This window comes from Meriones unguiculatus, chromosome 8 (genome assembly GCF_030254825.1).
Source record: "Meriones unguiculatus strain TT.TT164.6M chromosome 8, Bangor_MerUng_6.1, whole genome shotgun sequence".
Lineage (NCBI taxonomy): Eukaryota > Metazoa > Chordata > Mammalia > Rodentia > Muridae > Meriones > Meriones unguiculatus.
The window spans coordinates 168,244-192,428 of record NC_083356.1 but is presented as its reverse complement, the minus strand read 5'-3'; the positions used below and the strand labels follow the sequence as shown (position 1 = coordinate 192,428).

Sequence of the window (24,185 nt, the reverse complement as noted above, 5' to 3'; positions counted from 1 at the left end):
TCTTCGTGAGATAGAATGAGAAGGGTACAGCCTATGAGATAATGGTTTTATCTAGCAAAAAGTATTGTTTCCTCACTTTAGGCCCCTACAAACAAGGTAAGTGGAGCTCTTGGTTCTGATTCTTTTCCCTTGGATTTGTCTGTTAGGAAAGGGTGGGGGAGCAGTGCTTTCATCCTTGAAAGACAATGTTATCTTAGAACTTGAGTCTGTACATGGGGAGATATTTATGACACTGGAAGAGGTGAGCACATTCTAAAAAGGTCCCTACTAAAGAAAGAGAAGTTAGGTGGGGAGAGGAACAGATAATGATGGAGGAGCCTTCATACAGCTGTTAGCAATGACCCTTGTCTCTCCCCCCACTGTTGTCTGTTCCAAAGCTTCTACCTAAGCACTGTGCCACCACCATCAGCAAAGCGAAGAACAAGAAGTCCATGAAGCAGAGGCAGGCTCCCAGGAAAGGAGAGCCTGAAAGGGACAAGCCAGGCGCAGAGAGTCACCGGAAGAACCGCAGCCTTGTCACTAAGTGAGGACCTGGCTCTCAAGGGCCAAATGGTGCTGCATCAGAGGAGGGAGAAAAGGAAAGAGAGGATGTGATACAAGGGGAAAAAGCAGAGGAGGTGGTGGGACTTGACAGATACAGAAAAGCACCTAAGTGAATTTTCCACTTTGCTTTTGAAGGACATCAGTGTGTCTATTTTAGGCTAAGTGTCCCTCAAGAATGACATGGGTCTGAGGAACAGGGCCTGGCGTTTCCTTCCCAGATACCAGTAGACAGTGCCAGACCCATAATCAAGTTCTGTTTTTCTTTTCAGCATGGACAAACTACATCAAAACTTGACTGAACTGGCACTGGCAATGAATCATGTACCCAGTTTCTCTGTCTTTGAACACACCATCTTCCCATCTGAGTACCTCAGCAGCCACCTGGAGGGCAGGCTCAGCAGGTGTCCCTCTTATTGGCCCATGTTTGTATTCTTTGTCAGTCTTCAGTGTGGTTCTGTTAGATTCATCCTGGTGGTCAATTCGCAGCTTGGAGACTGGTACAGTCTGGCATAGGTTCCAAGCACCTCTGTGAAAAGAAAAGAAAAGAAAAGAAAAGAAAAGAAAAGAAAAGAAAAGAAAAGAAAAGACAAGAAAAGAAAAGAAAAATAAAGAAAAGAAAAGAAAAAGAGCCCCATTTCTATAGATTTGATGAGCAACTGGTCCACTCTCCTTGCTTGGTAGAGTGAGCAGAGGGAGACCAGAAATTGGGAGATAGAGGCAGAAATGATAGGGGTTTAAGGTCTTTCTTGCTTACCTAGAGAATTCTAGGCCAGCCTGACTACCCAGGACCCTAAAAGGGGCAGGGAAATGTGCAGTCTTTGCAGCCTGCAGCACTGTGCCCCCATCCTGGCCATTAGGTATAACAATGGAAGATTATCTAATTTATCTGAGTCAGTTTTCTACTATTAAGTCCAGGATAATGATCTTCACCTTATAGATCATTGACAATTACCTGAAAATGAGGATTAGTAGACAAATACAGATTACTGTGAGTGCAAAGTTCCTGCTATATAATAAACCTTAGTTAAGTAAATTCCCTTCCTCTACTTTGCCTCTCATTCCATTGTTCTCTGAAGAAGGAAGGATTTACTTATATCAGAGGCACAGTAGTTAGTTAGGAGATGGAGAGGAGTGAGTAGCAATAATTCATTATCTTTTTGTGTTTTGTCTTGGTATATTAGCAATTAATTTTACAAGTATTTATTGAATACCTACTATGTGTCACCTACTGTTCTAGAGGCTGTTGATAAAGTAGCATGCAAAACAGCCCTGTCCTGTGAAGTTTAACTTGTACTAGGGGAGACAGACTAACAAGAGAATGTCAAATATGGCAGGTCAGTGATAAATGCTAAACAGAAAGATAAAGCAGGGAAGGGAGACACCCCAGGAAGTGTGTGTATGGTGAGGAGTTAGACACTGTGTTCTTGCTGTCTACCTTGGAATGACATTTGAGGGAACCCCTGAAGGAACTATGAGGCCAGGTATGGTGTGTGACTGTCTTGGAACAGTCATTGTAGGCTGAGGATGAGGCAAAGCTGAGATGGAGACATGTTGCTCTGTTCAAGGGACAAGGAGGCAGAGTGGTGGCAGAGAGAGAGAACTGGGTGAGCTGGAGGGCACATGAAATTAGACAGCAGGGGAAGCCACTGAGCATGTGCCTAGTACACTGTAGGAAGACTGGGCTGTGTCTAGGTGTGCAGCCTTGCATGGTCTGGAGCAAAGCTGTAATAAGATTTGTGTCCACAGTTTGTTCTGCTTTATCAGCATGAATGAGAGCAGAAGCAGGAAGATCAGCTACAAGCTGTGTTTTGACTGTGAGAGATGTGGATATATTTTTCTATTAGGGTTTTGCCTGAGTGAAGTAAAATTAGCTTGTTTTTGTTCTGTACACATTAGCTCTAGGGGAGGGAGTGCTTCAGTTATGTAGTGTCAAGATGACAGTGTGATAATTGCCCAAGCACACCTTCAGTAGTCATGGTGGTTTCCAGGCCCTGAAGCAGTAAGGGTGTGGTCACCTAGTTTCCTGGAATCTCTGATTCTTGCTTCACAGGATCATTATTCCAAAAGCTCCAGGGTTTGTCTAGAGGTTTTAGCTTTTTAAAACATTTAATGGAAATTTTATTTTATTTTTTGTGTGTGCGGGTATTTTGCTTCGTGTGTACAACACACATCGTTGTGACCTTGGATGCCAGAGAGGATGTTGAATTCTCTGGAACCGGATACAGATGGTTGTCAGCTTCCCTGTGGGTGCTGTAAACAGAACTCTAGTCTTTTGGAAGAGCAGACAGTGCTTTTTATATAGCAATCTCCCCATTCAAGCCCACCCCCTTTTGAGACAGAGCTTCCCTAAGTAGTATGTAGCCCAGGATAGACTTTAGTTTGTAATTCTCCTGCTTTAGCTCCCTGAGTGCTGGTATCACAGGTATGTGCCACCACAGCTGCCTAAAATTTCTAATATTGATTAGGTCTATCCCTCACTGTCTCCTTTATGCCATTTTTCTTTAAATGGTACCCAGGGTTCTAAAAATTTCCTTTTAATTTGTGGGATCAGACCTTCCTGAACCCCTTGCCATAAACATTTTGCCAAAATACCAACTGAACAAAGAACCTCAAATATCTCACATCTTAGGAAGAGCTTAAGGGATTTATTTATAGTAAAGTGCAAATGAGTGACACACCTTGAAGAATATGTTCTAGCCTGGCCTTTTACCTTTTTTTAAATAAAGAAAAAAAGCTGCAAGTCAAAGGACTGGGTATACAGAAAATCTCAGCCCCCGGGGAAGGAGCACACTGGGCAGCCATGGCTGTATGTAGCAGACCTTTATTCTGTCTTCTCTAGAGTGCAGGCTGCACTGCTCTATTTGATCTAGAATCCATGACAGCCTGGGACTGCACTGTGTTTCCAAGGATTTATCAGGATGGATTCCATTCTTGGCAGAAGTTGGGACTACTTATTTCCTTAGAGTTAGATGGCATTTGGAAGCTCAGTTCTTTAACCAGCTGACCTCCAGAGAAAGAAGTGGTTAGGAATAAAATGTCAATGGACTCAAGTCCAAGCTGCAACTGGCTAGCTGTGTCATCTTCAGCAAGTGATTTGCTTACTCAGTTTTATTATTCACAAAATAGAGGTAATAGTGCCTACCTTACTGGGTTGCCATGGTGTTTAAATGAGATAATATGTTTAGAACCAGCAATGTAGGGTTGTTTCTGTGGTTGTTAATATATTTGTAATTATTAAGGCTTTTGTCACTTAGAGCCATCGTGACTTTGGCTGGCTACAATGCCACAACCCAGGAGATCCTTAGACCTTCTGAGCTGTTGGCAGGAGTCAAAGCATACATCAGTTTCATTCAGTCACTGGCACAGTTTTTGGGTGCAGACGCTTCCAGAGTCATTCGCAATGCCCTCCTGCAGCAGACGCAGCCCTTGGACTCATGTGGCGAGCAGACTGTCACCACTCTCTACACAAACTGGTCAGTGTTCCTTCTTTCCATGGTCTCATCTCTGATAGCATTTTTTTCTTTACATAGTAGGCTCGCATGACCAAGCATTTTAACCTTCAGCATCTCACTGAACCTGCAAAAGAGGTTTGTTTCTGCTCATAGATGGGAGCAGTAAGAAGGGCACACCTGGACATTCTTCTGTTCTAGCCTTCGCATTGCTCTTCATGCACCCTCCTTGTGGACCTTTGACCGTATTCCTCTTAATGTCTAATGCTTAACTTTCCTTTACTGTTTCTGTTGAAAAGGATTCTGTTACTTCTTTCTGACATTCTTATTTCTCCTTTTGCTTTAGCTTCTCCCTCTGAGAATGGTGCTGTCTACCCATCTCTCTTGCATACTATTTCCTCATTCTCAGCCAAGCCTGTGTCAAGTCCATTAGATTGTTCTGAATAGGGAAAGGGGTCTTCTCTCCAAATAGAGAAAGTACTATTTTCTTTGACAGTTTTGAAGAGGCAGATTTCTTCCTCCTCAAGCCACTGGGTGGCGCTTTAAATCTACTATCAGCTTAGGATCCTGGGAAGGGTCCAGCCTAGTAAGGTAGGTATATTTCACCAGCTCTGCTAGGATTTTGAGCATTTATTGTAGGATTTCCCTTCTCACAGAGATAGCTACCTTTTAGTACCCACTGAATTTTGCCTACACTGAGTTATTTTTTTCTTTATTTTTATTTTTATTGCTAATTACAGTTTATTCACTTTGTATCCCACCCGGCACTGAGTTATTTTTAATGTAAATTCTCAGTTTAAAAATTTTGACAACTAATTGTAACTAACGGGGAAAAACTTGTTGGAAACTGAGTTTGATCCACTGGTGCTTAGCCCATGATGCTGTAAAAGACAAACTCAGAGCTGGTGTCTGGGTGAGTGCTGTAGTTGGTGGGCCTGCTTCTGCAGACACTGCTGAAGTCAGCTTCTCTGACTTGTCCAGAAGTCGTGGGGGGGGGGGATTTGGAGACTGGGTGATAGGTGCTCCTGTTAGCCAGGTGTTTGATTTGAGACTGGCTTCTGGAATTCTGGGTCCTTGGTCTAGCCTTTTTACTGGAGAGGATATGGCTTAAGTATATTTCACAGGAGTCTAGTCAATACTTTAAAAATGCCACTGTCTTACCCAACAGAAAGTAGTACAGAAAAATACAGTTCTTGGCACAGAGGACTGAAGGCTAGGCGTGCATGACACTGCATTTAAGGTATGGCAAAATACCTATGGATTGGAGGCCAAGTGGAATCACATCTCTGCTTCTGATCCAACAGCTTTAGGGTGTTAAATAGATTTCTGCATTGCCTTCTTTCAGTCTTTCTCCTGAATCTAAGCCACTAGCAGGGTTTCTCTCTGAATCCAGTGTGATGGTGGCAGAAATGACTGGATGCTAACCTGGACTTCCCTGACGCCCCTTCCTCATAGGTACCTAGAAAGTCTACTTAGACAGGCAAGCAGCGGCACCATCGTTCTCTCTCCAGCCATGCAGGCCTTCATCAGCCTTCCCCGAGATGGGGAGCAGAACTTCAGTGCTGAGGAGTTCTCAGACATTTCTGGTAAGCCCAGGGCCTGGTCTCCTTGCCATAGAGCTGAGCTTTCTTCTTCAACAATATCTTGACCTAAATCCTCCTGCTTTCCCAAAGGCCCATTAAGTGCTCTCAGTATCTCTGCTGAACTCTGCTCAACTTTAGGAACACATAGAAAGAGAGTCTAAAGCAAGGCTCAGGATTGAGAAGTAACTTGTGGGATGAAGGTGAAGAGAGGAAGGAGAGAGGTTTATGAGCTAGGCAGGCTCACAGGTCATTGAAAAGATTTATTCTTCTGGGGCTGTAAGTATTTATTCTCCTTTTCCACACATAATGCAGGAGCAGCACATATAATGACAGATTTAAATCTGAGGAGGACATTTGGGAGGACGTAGTAAGTGGTGATCTGATGTCCTAGGATCTTCTTCCTTCAAGACGATGTTCAAACCTTTGGCCAATGCTGATGAGATGGTGTAAGACATTAGTGTGAACCAAATTCTAAGTGCTTGTGCATAGATTCAATCCATGCAACAGCCTCCTTTTGCTGTCCCCATTTTTCAGATGAATACACTGAGACACTAAGAAGTTGGGAGGTGCTGAGGTCACACACCTACAAATGGTGGAACTTCAACTCAGACAGTCAAACTCCAGAACAGTGGGGACTCCTTTCCTGCTTCCTAGTATACAGCAATATATATCTATATCTATATCTATATCTATATCTATATCTATATCTATCTATATATATATAGTGTGTATGTGTTTGTTTGTGTACAGATAAGGGAGATATAGTGAGTTGGAAAGCCATTCTCTTTTTAAAGAGGGCTTGAAGCCATATAATTTCTTCTTAACATTTCTGTTACCAACTGAGAATTTATGAAGGATCCTATTTTATCTCTTTTTTTTCTCACGTCCAAGTAAATAATGGATTTTGCTTGGGACCTCAGACAGAGGTGTTCCATGACCCAGACTTCTTTGTTCTCCTTTTCTGGGGATGGCAAGGAAGTCAAAGTACACATCTCTGTTTTCCAGTTTTGCATTGTTACTATCCCATGCATTGTATCTATAGCCGCCTATAATTTGCCTGCTGGAGGTTTTAGATGCCCCTTTCATCAGCTCTACCCACAAGCTGTAGGCAGCCTCTAAAACTTGCTTTAGGTCTTTCTGACAACTGACAAGCAGCAGGAGGCAGTGCATATTCACCCTTCTGCCACCCCCAGCCCAATTTCTCTGGGTTGCCATGGTGATGGGGCAATGCTATTTCAAAAATAGATAGGAAGAAAAGGATGCCATAGGGTTACTAATGGGGGTAGAGATGGCTGGAGTAGAGAGTTTTGCAAATCCATCCAGTAAACCAGCCTATACTGCCTCTTCATTAGTTTCAGAGAGGGCAGTTTTGACCCTTTTCCCCTCAGGCAGCAGTGTTAGCTTTCTGAGGTGGCTAATTAATTGTAAAATCCTTTTACAATTCTCAGCTTAGTCCTGTGATTGTAAATTAGTGACTCCACAAATGTCTAGTATTTATTTTGGACCAAGCCTTGCATTAGCTGCAGTGACCAAAACTGTTTCCTTTGTAGTTAATAGTGGTGGATGGCATCAATTGTTCCTGCTTTCAAAGACTACAGCCAGGAACCCCAGTGTCCTTTCCTTTCTGAATTCTGATTAATGATGTTGAACTTGTCTTTCTTATGCTGTTCTCCTGTTACTTCTGGTCTTTTATGGATTCCCTTGCTGGAATGGCCCATGGCCAAAGATCACAGCCAGAGCCTATTCCATCTACGCTCACTCCTAGGATTTCTAACCTGGATTCCCCCAGGCAAGTTTGATTTAACTCAGAAAGGGCAAAAGCAGGCTGGGTGAGAGTCATAAAGCCTTAGGGGCAAGACTAGGTTTGGAAGAATAAATAATTTAAAGCAGAAAGAACTGAGACTCTAAGGAATGTGTGCTGATTATGAAAAAAGAAAAGGCAGCTCAAGGGGAAACTGGGCCAGTGAGATATTAAACACCAGAAGTCTAAGAAATGAGATCCCAGATGCACAAGCATTGTCTCTGCAGAGATGGAGGGCTTTGCACTGCATTTCTGGACATGCCTCTGATGTGATTAAGTGACCTTTGCCAAGCACCTAATCTCCTTATCTGTAAAGCCATCGTGGAGTGTCTCTGTCCCACACCTCACAGAGATTTTGGTAGCTACCATTTAAGATACCCCTTTTCATCTGTATCTAGTTTCCTATGGTATTTATCATTGTAGTTTTTTTATGCTCACATCAGCTCTGAAGAACTCATTATTTCATGTTACAGAGGAGCAAAGAGGCTCTGAGAGGTTTAGTGACTTCTTTGAGGCCATGTATCCAGTAAAGCAAGTTTACCTGGTACAACAGTAGCAAAACCCAGAAAAAGGAACTGGGAGTTATAGACTGCTCACAACAGTCTATGGCTCTGGCTCCAGGGGATCTGATGCCCCTGGAGTGTGGACTGCATGCTCATTGTGCACATGTATGCAGGCATGCATACATTTTTTTTAAAAGAAGTAAATAGTTATCATCATTTGAGGTGAGTCATGCTATAGGTACCAGCAGGAAGTGGGGAAATTGTTCCATGGGCAGCCAGACCTGCCGCCTGTAAGTAGGACTGGAGAGCTCTCCTCCTCCTCCGCTTCTGCTTCCTCCTTCTCTGCCCACATTCTTTCCTTCCTGGACAATATTTTAAATATCCAGAGACTTGTATTCCTTTTGAAATTCTGTTTCAGAGATGCGAGCCTTGGCTGAAATTCTTGGCCCCTATGGCATGAAGTTTCTGAGTGAAAACCTGATGTGGCATGTGACCTCTCAGATCGTGGAGCTCAAGGTAGTAAGGAAGGGGCCTGGAAAAAGGTCTTGCCTGAGGGTGGTTGCTGGAGGATAGAGCATTGATATCTTCTTTCCCTTCTGTATGTCCCTGTTTTCTTCAACTGCAGAAGCTAGTGGTGGAAAACATGGATATACTAGTTCAGATCAGATCCAACTTCAGCAAGCCAGACTTGATGGCATCTCTCCTGCCCCAGCTGACAGGTAAACACCTTCCTAAAGGAACCACGAGGGAGGCATTGTGAAAGTCAGGGGCTTTGAGGAACTGGGGTTTAGGCTAGGCCTGAAAAGCAAAAGTCACCACAGTTTTCCCTTGTTCTCTTTTCTAACAACCTACTTTTTCTTCAGGGGCCGAAAATGTGCTGAAACGAATGACCATCATTGGGGTGATCCTCAGTTTTAGGGCCATGGCCCAAGAGGGACTTCAGGAGGTGAGTGGGGAAGGCTGTTGCAGCACCCTAGGCCTCTGTGTGGGTGAAGCTTGCATGAAACATGGTGACCACGGAAGGGAGGTGGCTGATTGGAGTTGGAAAACTGACTTAAGTCAAGGCCCCCTTTCTGTCAGTTTCTGTCTGGTTTTGGACTCACTCATCTTTTCTTTCTCCAGGTTTTTTCTTCCCATTGCCCCTTTCTCATGGGGCCCATTGAGTGTCTGAAGGAGTTTGTCACTCCAGACACGGACATCAAGGTAGGAGTGCAATTTGGGATCCAGTTAGATGACTTGCTGAGGACAAAGGCTGTCTGCAAGACCTTGTGAGGAGATAGGGCTCTGAAGAACTCTACAGGAACAAGAGTTGGGACAAGAGTAGGGAAACAGGTCAGGCAGACCTTGAGAGGGAGAGAGACAGGGCAGAGCTGGGAGCTGTATGGGGTACAGAGGGAAGTGAAAGCCCTGAGAGGCTTGAAGAAACATCTCTCAGGGGGGACAGGTGAGATCTGGAGTAGTATCTGTAGGTAATCGTTTGAAATGAGCAATATGCAAAGTAGATGCCAAGTTCCTTGCAAACAGGTCCCCTCCTTAGGAGTACTTGTTATAAGATTTGTTCTTTCCTTTCCTACCCAACTTACTTACCTAAGAGTTCCCCCTACCTCAGCCTTTTCTCCTCTTAGTCTTTACATTTTCAGTCCTCCTCTTATCTGTCTCAGGCACTCATGGGCATAGGGGAGAAAGAGTGGGAGAGAAGAAAAGATAGTTAAAGAGAGGGGGAGGGAGAAGAGCTTCTGCAGGCAAATGGAGTTAACTGCCTATTCCCTTCACCCTTGGCTTTAGCTTGGCTTTTGAACCCTCTAGTACTAACAAATGTGTTATGCAGGAAATACAGCCAAAGCCTGGGACAAGTTCCTTCTGGTACAGTGAACAGGCTATTTCTCTTATGATTGATTCCTTTAAAGGAAAGAGGTCTGAAGTGGTGAGCAGAAAGAATTAAAGGAGAATGCTAAGAGCGTCCTTACTTGGGAATCAAAATATTTATGAAATTTCCTCCTTTTTCTGCCCCAAATCACCTGAGAGTCAGACAATGGGTGAAGCTTGACTGGGTTGGCCACCCCTGTTAGAAGATTTTGATTTGATGCATAGCCTGGGTTTCCAGCAGTTGCTGATGTCAAGGCCCAGTGCTCCATCCTGTCAGGAGCTTGTCTAGCTCACATCATCTGGACAGTTCTGACTTTAGGCTCAGCTTGTTTGGGAATATAGGCAGGCAGGTAGAGAAAGGGCTGACCTGAAGGAAAGGGCTGGAGTAGAAAAAGGGAAAACAAGAGCTGTCAACCACCTTCTTCCTTCAGCACCACAGGTCATTCATACTATGTCTCTGATCTGCTTGGCCTTGTGGCCACAGGCAGGTGGGTGTAAGGGATTTAAATAAAGGGCTGAGCAGAAGGTGGCTTCTGGATTGGTATTACATACAAAGTGTGTTGCTATAACATTTGTGGGGCCTTTGCAATTTAGATGTGCCTATAAAAACCCAAAAAACAAAAACCCAAATGTTCAAAAGAGGTGCTTGGAATGGGAATCAGGATTTGAGTTCTATCCTGAGAACTCAATTCTAAGTTCCAGGAATCCATCTGTCCATCTTTATTGAATGTTTGTATATGTTCAGCTCTTGGTGAAATAGTAGGAAGATGAAGAAAAGTACAAAGATCTGGTTATAGTAAAAGGAAGAAGAGCAAAAGCATAATTCTGTTAGTCACTAAGGTTGATGTTTTACACATATAGTTTATTATAAATATCATTGCCCCATTTCTACAGATGAGACTCCCGAGGCTCAAAGAAGTTAAAACCTTTTAGACACAGTGACTAAGTGGTGGTGGTAAGATTTGAGCTGAGATCTATCTCATTCCCCAAATGCCTTCTCCCTTTACCACAGAATCTTTAAAACAGAATGTGCTGGGGAGAAGCCGTTAGTCTTGCTTCCACGTTGAAAAGGTGCTAATACCAGGTGCTGCGTGTGGTCTGTGCTTGGTCAGGGACAAAAAAGGAAGAAGAGGTGGGTTTGGGCTGAATCAGGGAAGCCTATAAGACTTGAACTGAGCTTGAGGGGTGCACATGACTTAGATATAAAGAGAAGAGGAGATGAAGGACCTGGACCACAGCATGAAAGAAAGAAAGAAAGAAAGAAAGAAAGAAAGAAAGAAAGAACGAAAGAGAGAGAAAAAGAAAGGTATTTGGGGACAAGTGAATAAATAACCTTTGCTGCGTTGATTAAAATCACACTTAGGAATGAATACCAACCGGCGCGTTTGTATTCGTGTGGGTTCGTGCATTTGTGCATCTGTGCATGTGCATGCATGTGCATGTACTTATGGAAACCAAAGGTTGACCAGGTGTCCTCAATTTTTCTCCACCTTATTTTTTGAGACATCTTTCATTGAATTGGTAGCTCATTGATATGGTTAGGCCAACTGGCCAAGGAACTCCAGGATCTGCCTGTGTCTCTGCTCTGGACTCAGCTAGGGTTATAAAAGTACATTATCATGCACAGTTTTTTTTTTTTAAATGTGGGATTCAAACTCAGGTCCTCATGCTTGTGCAATAATTACTTTATTAACAGCCAGCCCCACAGCTCCACAAAGCATTTTCCCCCTTTGCAGGCTACAGAAATCTATGGAAAGACTATCTGGAAAAATAATAATACATCATAAGTTAAAATGTGGTGACCTAGGAATCCTTGCTTTGGCCAAGTACCTCTCTGAAGCTAGAATTTCTCTGTAGGATGTTGTTTTGCTCTCTATCAGGTCACCCTGAGCGTTTTTGAGCTGGCATCTGCTGCAGGGGTGAGCTGTGACATCGACCCAGCCCTGGTAGCTGCCATTGCCAATCTAAAAGCTGGTAAGATGGAAGAATGAGCAAGGAAGGGCTTGTACCCCACTTTTGGGCAGGTGGAATGTCAGAATTAAAGAAGTCTTTATTTGGGGTTGTAAATTCAGAAAATATAAGCTGGAAGGCAAGACAAAAAGTATAACTCCTAACTTTCAGAAGATGCTCACAGAGGTGATTTAGTTTTTGTTGATCAAGCTGAAGAATATTTCTGAGTGAGAGTCCCTTGTTGAGCAAGATCTCAGGGAATTTATGGTGTGGTTGGGGAAATAAGATTCAAATGAATCAATGAAAGAACAACTGTAGATAGCAAATGATCTTACACTAAATTGTGTGGGACGGCATCCAAGTTCCCCACACTGTGCATCATCTAGTCCTTTTTCAGGCCACTCTTACAGGTTTCACTATACATTTCTCTGATTGGCCCATTTATTGTTATATATACATCAAAGAAAACTGAACCTAGGAATTGGTAGTAAGCTCTTCAGATTTGCCAGATTCATCCATTTTCTTCTCTGTTGGTCAATGAGAATTTAGGATACTATCAGCAGAGCTTTTGATGAGAGGTTTGCTCTGACATGGGCAGGGGTGGGGCTCTAGGATTTGGATACTTCTCTTATCTCCTTTTGTCACTTCTAACTTGCTAATATACAATATATGCTAAAGCATGTTAGAGATATTTTCTTGTGTGACTGTGACTCTGTAAAGTAGGACCCTGTAGGAGATAATTCCAGCTTTCTGACCTTACTTTTCCTCATGTCCTTTTCTTTCTTTCCAGATAACTCATCCCCTGAAGAAGAGTATAAGGTCGCATGTCTACTCTTGATCTTCCTTGCTGTTTCCCTCCCACTCCTGGCCACTGACCCTTCTTCCTTCTATAGCATTGAGAAAGATGGTAAGTAAGATGTAGATTTGAAGGACCAATGCTATTCAGGGCTCTGCTGGAGAGGGAAGTAGAATAAAGATAAATTACCTGGATCATACAGCCTTTTCTAGCAGTGTGGTTTCTGTATCAAAAAGCACTTGAGAATGATGTTTATATAAAATTCTTTTCCAATACAATGCCATAGGAATATACTTCTTCTAGTCCCCAAATGCTAGTTATTTTGATATCAATTAGGGTGGTCCAGTCTGGAGAGGGAGAAAGAGAGAGGAGGGAGAGGGAAGAGAAGAAGGACAGCGATTTCAGTTAGGGCCAGGCTGGGATGCTCATTTTGTCATTCTCTTTGTCCTCCCTCCCTCCATGCTAACCTAGGCTACAACAACAACATCCACTGTTTGACCAAAGCCATCATCCAGGTGTCTGCTGCTCTCTTCACTCTGTATAACAAGAACATTGAAACCCACCTTAAGGAGTTTCTGGTGGTAAGTGGAAGTGGACTGACTGAGTCTGCTAGACTCCCCCCATGTCATTCATGCAAAAGGAGTGGAGGCTACTTGCAAAAGGCAGGAGCTTTTCTAACTTTCCTTACAGTTGGAACTTCAGCTTCTGTCCAGATATTTGGGGAGATCAATGGACAATGAGAAAATCTGAGTTTTGCCACTATGAAGTCCTGTGGCCTCTGGACAGACAAACTTTTGAGGCCTCAGTTTTCTCATTTATAAACTAGAGAGATTAAACTGATTCGTAATTCATCACATTGGTGTATATCAGAATATCCTAAAGAGTTTGTTAAAATAGATTCCCAATCTCTACCCCAGACCTCCTGATTAGAATACAGGTGAGGCCCAGCCTCATGTTTTTAATTTGGTTTCCAGGATATCAGAGATACAGTAACGTTATAGTGACGCTGAGTTTCATACTCCCTAAGGCCATTCCTACCCTACTCTGTACTGTCATTCACCAGCCAGTTTTCAAGCTTGGTTTTAAATCATGAAGTATTACCATTCCCAACAAGTGGGCTTGGTCTTAGGACCTTACTTTGAGAATATCTGGACTGGGTTTCCATGGGCTAGAGTTTACAACCAGGCAGTAGATTCTGTATAAGTGAGGTCCATTTTGTTTGAAATTTGTTGACAATATTTTTTAGTCAAAGTTTGACTTCCGGGGTTACCATTGATCTTAGTTTTGCCTTAGAATAAATAACCTCCTTCCATAGTTCAAAGAGACCCTAGAGTTTTCCATTCTGGATCCCTATGGAGGATTTCTGTCCATACACTCTGACTCATGGTCAATTACCTTCACCCTGCCTGAGCATTCTCAGCAATGGAGAACTTCTTCCTTTGTGAAACATGGTCTTGAGTTAATGATTAAGTCCTTATCTTTCTCTTTTCAGGAGGAAACAGCAGATCACATTATTTTTTTCAGGAATTATACCCTTATTCTAAGAAGTACACACCAGGGACAGCAGATAGGTTAGAGCTTAAGCTGGGACAACCAACTAGACTGATGGGCTCTAGCCACCTTCAAAGTAAAGGGGGTTCCCACCAGATCTCTTGAGAAGAGAGGTCCTCCACCCCAGTCTTTCCTCCCTTTACCTTGTTTGTTTGCTCTATTCAAATAACCTGGGCCCAGGCTGTGTGACTCATGCTTCTACCTACATTCTTGACCTGTAGGTAGAGGCCTGGTATGAGGCCTCTTGGGAGGTGATAGGAGGAGAATACTAAGACCATTGATTGAGTCAGAAATTCACCTCTGGCATTAGGGTACATAGGCAGCTGTAAACATTCTGATGACAGAGGTGTCTCGAGGCTTCTGAGGAAAAAAGGTTGTTAATTTCTTGGTGCACAGCTTTCCTAGCCTTTGTTCTAGGTTCTTCCCTGCCCCTTGAGCCCTCTTTCCTGGCATTTGATGAGTTCCTTCTGTCTGCACTGACAGGCTAAGCCATTGGGATTCATTTTGTTTTTCAGGCAATGTGTGTCTCTCAGACCTAGGGACCTGACACTTTCCCACCATGAGCTTTCAAGGACAGTTTAGCACTTCTCAATCCTCCTCCTTGATCTTTTCTTAAATTCCTGTAGCCTGAGGCTGTCCTATTCTGACCTCCATAAAAATCTGTTTCTTTACAAATGCTTCCTCTGCAGGTGGCCTCTGTCAGCCTCTTGCAGCTGGGCCAGGAGACTGACAAACTCAAAACCAGAAATCGTGAATCCATTTCTCTGCTCATGCGCTTGGTATGTATATTGTTTAAGTTGGTCTGGGAATGAAGAGGAAGTGCCAACAGGAGATTCCTTTTTAGGGTCTTTGGGTCCCTGTCATGTCACCAACCAAAAATATTAACTAAGAATTTAAGTCTGCCTGGTTCCTCTGGATCTAACCTCATATTTTGATGAACATTTTAGACTTGTCTTGTGATCCCAGAGCAGAGCATTCAAGGGCTTCTAGGCAGATTGGGACCTCTCTCGCCCCCAGTTCATGGGTCCCTTGTCTTGCAATGTTCCTGAGTCTGACCCAGAGGAGGGCAGCGTTGTGCTATTCAGTATGCTTTTGGCTTTCTGTGACAACTTTCTACCAGTGTAGTTCTTGTCTTCAAGGATACTATGAAGAGAATACTGGATAGTACAGAGGGGACTTGAGGAGGTTTGGGCACGGGGCTCACAGGCAGGGAGTAAGGTTATAAGGTAGGGGAGCTTACATGCTCTCTTGTTTCCTTGCTTCTCAAGCTGTGTGCTTGCCTCTGATTTGGCAGAAAGTTCCAGGAGCTCTCAGCTGACCTTTTAAAGTGCTTCCTTATGACCCTATTTCTCTCTTCAGCATGTTTAGTCACTGTTTTCATCTGATAGTCGATTCTCCAGGCTGGGCAGAGGGGGCTCCTGGGGCTGCCTAGAGGTCTGCCCTTACACTCCTCTAACTCCTCCCTTGCCCTCCTCTGGCCTAGTGGGAGAGGATGTACCCCGACTCATAGCACACACTCAAGTTATCTATGGTATTAGAGCTTTCCATCCCACCCATATAACTCCTTTTCCAAGACCACCTACTGGGGTGTTCAGTGATGAACCTCTGCTACCCAAAGATAGATGGCTGCAGCTGAGATATTCAGGTAGGAAAGTCCATGTGTATATAACTCCTCAAATGAGCTGAGAAGAGAAGGGGGACTGGACTAAAACTGAATTTCTCCTTAGTTTTGTTAAGATACAGAACTCAGAATTCTGATGAGTCTATGAGTTAAAAATATTTTTACGCTTATTTGTGTATGTATATGTACATGCCTGTGTGCATATGTACATGTGTGTACGTGTGCCCAGAGGACAACTTGCAGGAGTTCATTCTCTCCTTCATCCCTCCTTGGGATCAACTCAGGTCTTCAGGCTTGGTAGCAAGTGCCTTTACCAGCTGAGCTAGCTCTCTGGCCCTAGTCTAAGCATCCCTTTTTAAATTATTCTTTTTTAAAAAAAATATTATATGTGCATTAGTGTTTTGCCTGTATGTATGTCTGTGAGGGTGTCAGATCTTGGACTTACAGACAGATGTAAGAGGCCATGTGGGTTCTGGCAGTTGAACCCAGGTCCTCTGGAAGAATATTCAGTGCCCTTAATCACTAAGCCATCTCTCCAGTCCCACTCTAAGCATTCTTAATTCAATCTTAGACTTTAATGAAATTACAAAGATATATATTAAAAGTATGACATAATAGACTTATTTGTTTATTTAGGGAGAGGCTCTCATGTGCCCTAGGCTGGTTTCCAACTCAACATATAACCAAGGATAACCTTGACTTTCTGGTTCTCCTCTGTCTCTGGCATGTTATTACTATAAGCATATATCACCATACCCAAATTATTTATATTTTTTTAGTCATGTGTATATGGGCCTAGAAATGTAGGCACAAGCATTCCTGGGACCAGCCCTCTCAGGCTCCCTTCTTTAAAGACTTAGCCTAGGCAAATATCCAAAATATGCTCAAGTATACAACAAGAACATTTGCTCAACCATGTTTGTAGCTGCTTTATTCATAATAGCCAGAACCTGGAAAAAACCCAGATGTCCCTCAACTGAGGAAGGGATACAGAAATTGTGGTACATTTACACAATGGAATACCACTCAGCAATTGAAAACAAGGCAATCAAGAAATTTGCAGGCAAATGGTGGGATCTAGAAAAGATCATCCTGAGTGAGGTATCCCAGAAACAGAAAGACACGAATGGTATATACTCACTTATAAGTGGATATTAGACATAAAATATAGGATAAACATACTAAAATCTGTACACCTAAATAAGCTAAGCAAGAAGGAGGACCCTGGGTAAGAAGATCAATCCTCATTCAGAAAGGCAAACAGGATGGACATAGGAAGAGGGAGAAAACAGGGAACAGGACAGGAGCCTACCGCAAAGGGCCTCTGAAAGACTCTAACCAGCAGGGTATCAAAGCAGATGCTGAGACTCATAGCCAAATTTTGGGCAGAGTGCATTGAATCTTATGAAAGAAGGGGGAGATAGAAAGACCTGGAGGGGACTAGAGCTTCACAAGGAGAGCAACAGAACCAAAAAATCTGGGCACAGGGGTCTTTTCTGAGACTAATACTCCAAACAAGGACCATGCATAGAGATAACCTAGAACCCCTGCTCAGATGTAGCCCATGGCAGCTCAGTCTCCAAGTTGGTTTTCTAGTAAGGAGAACAGGGACTGTCTCTGACATGAATTCAGTGGCTGGCTCTTTGATCACCTTCCCCTGAGTGGGGAGCAGCCACTCAGAGGAGCATGGGAGGAGATGAGGGAGGGAGGGTGGGATTGGGAGGGAATGAGGGAGGGGCCTACAGCTGGGATACAAAGTGAATAACCTATAATTAATATAAAAAAGAAAAAGAAAAAAATCTCAAAAAAATAAAAAAAGACTTAGGCCCTGAGTGGTATCTATGTCTCAGTCAGAAAAAGACCTACCTGTCTTTATTGTGATTGGAGAAGAATGAACCTGAGCTGTGTGCATGCATGTAGGGTGTGTGAGGTCTCCTGGAAGGGGGTTGCTGCAAATACAATAGGTAAGCACTGCATTTGGAGCTCTCCGCACCCCTCCCTCCCTCCCTCCCTCCCTCCCTCCCTCCCTCCCTCCCTCCCTCCCTCCCTCCCTTCCTTCCTTCCTTCCTTCCTTCCTTCCTTCCTTCCTTCCTCTCTCTTTCTCTTTCTGAGACATTTTTACTGTGTTGCTCAGTATGACCTCCAACTCAAAATGCCCCTGCCTCCGCTTCTGAGTGCTGGGATTACAGTTGTATGTCTTCATGCCCAGCAACAGCATGATACATTATCTGCACAGTGGGTAATGATCCTCATGATGGGTTGATTAGAATCAGGAGATATTTGAGAAAGTGCATTGTAGACATTAAGTGCTCAATAAATGGAGCACTATATGCTTGCTGCTCATGTTAGTTTCTGGATGACTTAAGCATGCCTCTATTTCTTTTGGGAGGTGGGAGGTGACTGTGTTATGAATTGCCTTTTGGCCCCATCTCCTCTGTTGTGATACCCACCTCCATGCCTGCTCCAAAAGGTGGGGAGATTCCTGCCCTGGGTAGCACTGGCAGGGGTAGAGCCAGGACCAGACACATTTTGCTGAAGTGAAGACTGGACAGACTAGCTGCTGCAAAGCAATTTAAATGCAAATGTTTCCACAGAGAAATTGGAGATGATTGGAAGGAAGGCACTGTGTTCCGAGTTAAAAGGCTATTTGTGTAATCCCACAATCTGGCCAGCACTTCTGTCCCTAGGGTCTTTGCATTCTTACTGTCCAGCCCAGGGTTGACAGCCTGTTCCTGGCATGGTTTTCCTGGGGAAAGAGATGGCACTTCAGAATCAAGAACTTTGATGTCAGAGCCACATTAGATCCTGGGCATTATTTGAGACTTAAAAGTTGATAGAAAAATGGTGGAAGAGCAGACTGAGATCCAAAATATATGGGACTTGGGACTAGAACCCAATCTCTGGGCCTCCACTTTAGGACTGTTTCCAGTGCCACAGACTCCTGTTAGTCTCCTGGAGGGGAATAGGAAGTCATGGGCTAGTGGCTCCTTTTTGAAGCTGTCACTCATTTCTCTGCACCTGCTCCCATATGTTGGCTGAGGGTTGGAAATTTCAGTAAGCAAGGAACTCTTGTTACTGGACTTTGGCTTGGGACTTCAGAGTTTTTGATGGGTTTTTGTTTGTTTGTTTTTAGACAAAGTTTTGCTATATAGCCCTGGCTAGCCTGATATTCAGTATGTGGCCCATGCTGGCCTCAATCTCATGCTCTACCTCAGCCTTGAGTGTTAGGATGGCAAGTATGAGTCACCACATCTGACTGGGGCTGTGGTTTTGACAGCGGATCTTCTTTCCTTCAGGCTGTGTTGCTGCTCTTTTGAGGCCATTGTATGTTCTTTGTGTGTTTGCAAATAGCAAAATCTTACCAATGTAAAACTTGAAGGAATTTTGGCGAAACACAGGACACTAGACATGATAGATTCTCTTTCCTTAGTATATCTGCAGAACTTGAAATACTAGATATACTGGGGAGGGTCTACTGTGTGAATTGCCAGAGAAGGGGGGGGGTCCTCTCTGGAGCATGGGCTTAGACTCATGATTTCTTTTTCATTCTTTTTTAAAGATTTATTTATTATACAGCATTCTGCCTGCATACCAGAAGAGGGCACCAGATCTCACTATAGATGGTCAAGAGCCACCATGTGGTTGTTGGGAATTGAACTTAGGACTTTCGGAAGAACAACCAGTGTTCTTAATCTCTGAGCCATCTCTCCAGCCCGGGCTCATGATTTCTTGAGTGAAGAAGATACTAGGAAATACACCCTGTCTCTCCTGCCCAGATGGAAACCTAGCTCAACTGGCAGGTTGTGCTGCCGTTTTGGGCATATGGCCTCTCTGCCCATTATCACACCCTTACTTTTACCCTTAATTTTATCTAGGCATCCAGTCTATCTTCTGTTTAGCTATGGGGACTGCTGGAATTGCCACAGCATGAAAGCCTCTAATTAAACTAATTAATCATGCTGTGTCCTTTATGTAGCATCCTACTGCTCCCCAGGTACTGTGCTGGGAGAGGGAGAAGCCTCTCCTCTTATACTGGGAGGAAGCCTAGAATAAGAGGACCCCTGTGGTTTTAGGTCCTTCCTCTTAGCTTGCAGTGATGATTGTTTCTCTGGCTGTAAAAAGATTGTTTCTCTGGTTTGAGATGAATGACCACTATAATCCATCTTTACTCATGCCTGTGCTGTCCACATGTGATTTAGTATCCAGAACAGGAGAGAAGGAGCTGTCCTGATTCTAGAAAAATGGTTTGTTTGTTTTTCTTTTTCCTTGCCATTTGTTTCTGTGCCCTTCATATTGTACCTGTAGTGGAGACAGGCCATTGAAATGGAGCTCAGGAGAACACATTGCTTTTGGGGGCCGAATCAAGGGAGGGAGATGGGAAAGAGTGAACCAGAACTTTGAACTCTCAGAGCTGCAAAGGGCCTAGGACCTTTATGAGGAAAAAACATCACAGATGCCTTCTGGGAGTTCTCACCTTCTTGGCTATCTGTTTCAGGTGGTGGAGGAGTCACCCTTCCTGACTCTGGACATGTTGGAGTCCTGTTTTCCTTATGTCCTGCTACGCAATGCCTATCGGGAGGTTTCCCGGGCCTTCTACCTGAACCGTCTGCCATCCAGTTCCCACTGAAGGGCTTTTTGGAGGTGCCAAGAGCCATACCACAGTGAAAGCTGAAGCCATTTCTTCAAAAGGGGAGAAGAGTGGGAGGGTGCCCAAGGGAAAGACAGGTCAGGTCCCGCAGCTGGAAGGCATATGGAGGAATATCCACGGCTGAGGGGTCATGGAGATGTTGGACAGGCTGGGCCCATGAAAAAAAATTATAGATAAAGGTGTGTGGAACCACATGTATAAATTCTTAACCATGAAAACAAACAAACAAAACAGTGACCTGTAAGCATCTTGTGTATCTTGTGGTGACTCCAGTTTGAGCTTTGACAGGCACAGGTCTCTCCGACCTTCATCACTATTCTAGGATAATGCTGGCGGGCAGAGATGATCAATCATCGTATTAAACCATAATGAGCTTATAATCCTCCCGCCGGAGCTGCTATTGTCTCCTGCACATTCATTAGGATGATTATCTCCTCTCTTCCTCTTCCAAATGTGTTCAGCAAACGTCCAGCCTGTTCTGCTGCAGCAGAGCAGCACAGGGACCCACTTCTCTTCCAAGGGCTCTTCTACCCTTGCTTGACTGCCTTCCCCACCGGGGCAAGGAGAACGTGTCCTCCAGAAGGTTTATGCCAGCTTACTCTCCTGTCTGCTGTGGGTAAAGAGTGTATCTCCCCTGTTCTTACCTTGTCCGCTTTGTGCCATTGTGTCTCCACAATCCAGAACAGAGAGGGGCAATCCAGATCACCTGACGGGTTTTCCCTCCTACACTATTTGGGGGTACTCTACCTTCTAATGAGTAGGACTAACTTAACCCCAAATCCCCTTGTCATCCTGAGCACAGCTGTTGCTCCAGGAAAGGGCTTCTCTTGTAGATCTTAATTTTCACAAGCCTCATTAGGGCCCAAGAGTAGGGATCCTTGAGGGAGTACAAGCTGTTTCAACTTAGTCCTTTTTCTGCAGTAATTAGAATTTCAAGTGTCACAGAGCCTGGGGCATTTAATATAGCACTAACTAGGTTTAGTAACTCCATGACAGAAAACAGTAGCTCCACCCTTCACTCACACAGTCATTGCCAGGGAGGGCTGGCATAGCAGATCATATGTGTCACAGGTCTAGAATAGTTGGAATGGGAAAATATAATTAGTCAGTTGATTAATTAGGGTCATGTCCATACTTCCACTATGAAAAGAAAGTAATTGTTGTTGGCTTTCAACAAAACCATCCAGCTTCATTAAACCAATTTGATAGCTGTTTTGGGATTGTTTATGAATGTTTGCTTTTTTATTTCTTAGTCAATACTTCCTTCACTTGACACCCATAATCAACACACATTTTGGTTAGTAAGAACTCTCTGCTCTATAGGGTAGATGCCATAGAGACACTTGTTTCATGCTTCTGCTCATTGTCCTTACTTCTTACTTTTTATTATGTGGAAAGGGGTGATTCAGTGTCAGACAAACTGATAAGGAGAGAAAGGCTCAAGGGGTCTGACGAATGACACCTCCTTTCTTTTCTCTTGTTATGTAGTTCAGGCTAGCCTCAAATTCACAATTCTCCTGCAACAGCCTCGCAAATGGTGGGATTCTAGGTTTATATCATTGTACCCTGCTGACCCTATACTGTTGTATCTCCACTTTGTTCTTCTGCTTGAGGGATCATAGAGCTCCCCTTCTCCATCTGCATGGAGAATCATTTACAAAGAACCTCCCAGAGGATAGCTAGAGAGGTAGGCAATGGAGGTAGAATTAATGTTCTTTTGTTAATTAAAAAAAAACGAGGTACTTGCTCTACATGTACTTGTAAGAAATAATACGGAAAGATCCAGTTTACCCTCACACAGTGTCACAATTCATAGCCACAACCAGAGTATGGGGAATTAGTATAACTCACTGATCTAATTCAGGTGTTCCAGTTTTACTTACACTGGGTTCTTCATATGTACATGCAGCCCTATCACGTGCAGGTTTATTTCTCTGTGACAGTCAAGGCACAGAGTAGCTAACTCTATTACCACACAGATTTTGTAACCACCTCCATTTCCTTCTTGCAACCTACCCACTCCCACATCAACAGATTTGTTTTCCAGTTCTAAAATTTTGCATTTTGACATAATCTCTCTTCACAGATGTGTAATTATGCTCACACATTTATCTACTACCTATAGCTTTTCAAATCATTTTTCTATACTTAGAACAATTTTGCAAAGTAGGCAGTGAAGGCTTCCATATTACAGGTCAGGAAACATCCAGCAACAATAAATGACTTAATGAATCAGGTCATGTGATGGATTGGAATTGGAATCCAAGTCTGATGCTTGGTGCTGGACTTTCTGCCTGACAGACTGCCTCTATAGAACCCAAAAAACTGTAGAAGCAACAAAGAGGAGAGGTGAGGATGCAGCTATGTTTATCAGCAGGAACGAAAGGTGAATGACTAGAGGGAAGGGTGCATGGAAAAAACAGGAGGCGTCAGCATTTCAGGTGTTTGCTTTTCAGTGAGGAGGATCTCGGACTTCTTACAGCCCAGGACACAATCACCTATGGATTGTTGTCCTGAGGCCCCTCAGTTTGTTTAACTTAGGTCCCAAAAGAACTAAAGAGTGATTTTCAGGAGGGATGCTGACCCCAGTTACTCTGACTTGCAGGGAGAGTTGTTTCTAGCCTCAGTATTTTTATTAGTGCAGCTTTTTTATTAAATCTCCACTAACTTCCTTGCAGTAGTGAGATGGAACTATTCCTCCCACCAGGCCTGGAGGGGGATGCTTGCTTAGGTGTTGTCTTTGGTTTGGGCAGCAGGGATGCTGCCTCTTCTGCTATGTTGTTCTATCCAGAAGGCAGGTAAAGACGGCAGCCTCAAGGTACAGCCTGAGGTCTGGCCAAGGAAAGTAGCGGTTCCCGCTGTCACTTTACAAGGAGGAAACAAATGTGGATTGAGATCCTGAAGCAAGGCTGGTCTCAGCTAAGGACCAACTTTCTTAGTCTAAGACTCTACTGCCTGGATTAGTTAGTTAAATCTTCTCTCTCAAAGTTAGACTTTTAGACGATGCTGCTGGCACATGGCTGAAATGTGCTCACGTTGTTGGGGGAAGAATGTTCTTTCAGCCCTCCTCCCCACAAGGTCTCTTGCTTCTCCCAAGTACCTGTCATCAAAGGAGGTGAAGATGAGTCCCCCTCAGCCCCCACACCTCAGTGAGTTGTCAAGAATTCTCCCTCCCACCTGAATAGGAAGCTGGAACTGCAGGTCAGGTTGCAGGTTGGGGAAGTCAGAAGTTAACTTGAGCTGAGTTTGCAGCATGGTAGAGACTGAAGAGCAGTCTTTTCTCTTGTCACTTTGGGAAGAGAGGATTGTGGGGCTGTCTTTTTAAATAGCATTCCTGTAGGAGGCAGATCACATCCATCCGTCACCTGCTGCCAAAGCATCACTTTTGGTCTTTATCAAACTGTGAGCTTGTTGGAAGGGATTGTGGGGCACCGTGTGTGAGGAGGCAGACTTTCCAAGGGGTAAGGGCAGGGCTGTTTAGCAGAAGCTGAACAGGAAGAAGGGGAATGAGGCTGGGCAGAAAGAGCCTAGGAAAGGTCTAGGAAGGGAGGAGAGGCAGAAAAGACAGAGAGAATCACTGCTTTTTTGCTAGAGGAATGGAGGTGAAGCTGAACACCAGAACTCGTGACTAAAGAACATGAAAGAAGGTTGGGAGATTCAGCTTTGACTTTGAGGGTAACTCTGTGGGACTGTATTATTTTTTCTGGGCACTTTTCTTATTAAATGGAAAGGGAAGTGGTTAGTTCTAGAAATCTCCCCCTCCTTTTTTTAAGGGTTAGAAGTTGGCAGCTTAGGAATGCTGGGCATGCCATTGTGTTGACAAGAAATGTTGAAAGTATGCCCTGGAACCCTTCCCCTTTCAACTCTTCTAGTT

General features: G+C 43.8%; 1 protein-coding gene across 1 annotated transcript in view; it reads left to right on the top strand.

Moving 5' to 3' along the window:
* Nckap1l (NCK associated protein 1 like) overlaps nucleotides 1–20,555 on the top strand; it is a 56,171-nt gene extending 35,616 nt beyond the window's left edge. Inside the window, exons 19-31 of the mRNA XM_021652085.2 lie at nucleotides 378–523; nucleotides 813–944; nucleotides 3,798–4,016; nucleotides 5,448–5,578; nucleotides 8,298–8,395; nucleotides 8,505–8,598; nucleotides 8,743–8,825; nucleotides 9,002–9,082; nucleotides 11,626–11,719; nucleotides 12,486–12,602; nucleotides 12,963–13,072; nucleotides 14,732–14,821; nucleotides 20,159–20,555. Of these exons, the coding sequence (XP_021507760.1) occupies nucleotides 378–523; nucleotides 813–944; nucleotides 3,798–4,016; nucleotides 5,448–5,578; nucleotides 8,298–8,395; nucleotides 8,505–8,598; nucleotides 8,743–8,825; nucleotides 9,002–9,082; nucleotides 11,626–11,719; nucleotides 12,486–12,602; nucleotides 12,963–13,072; nucleotides 14,732–14,821; nucleotides 20,159–20,290 (1,527 nt within the window). The 3' untranslated portion in view covers nucleotides 20,291–20,555. The remainder of the gene's footprint in view (nucleotides 1–377; nucleotides 524–812; nucleotides 945–3,797; nucleotides 4,017–5,447; nucleotides 5,579–8,297; nucleotides 8,396–8,504; nucleotides 8,599–8,742; nucleotides 8,826–9,001; nucleotides 9,083–11,625; nucleotides 11,720–12,485; nucleotides 12,603–12,962; nucleotides 13,073–14,731; nucleotides 14,822–20,158) is intronic.
* Nucleotides 20,556–24,185: the final 3,630 nt, after the last annotated feature.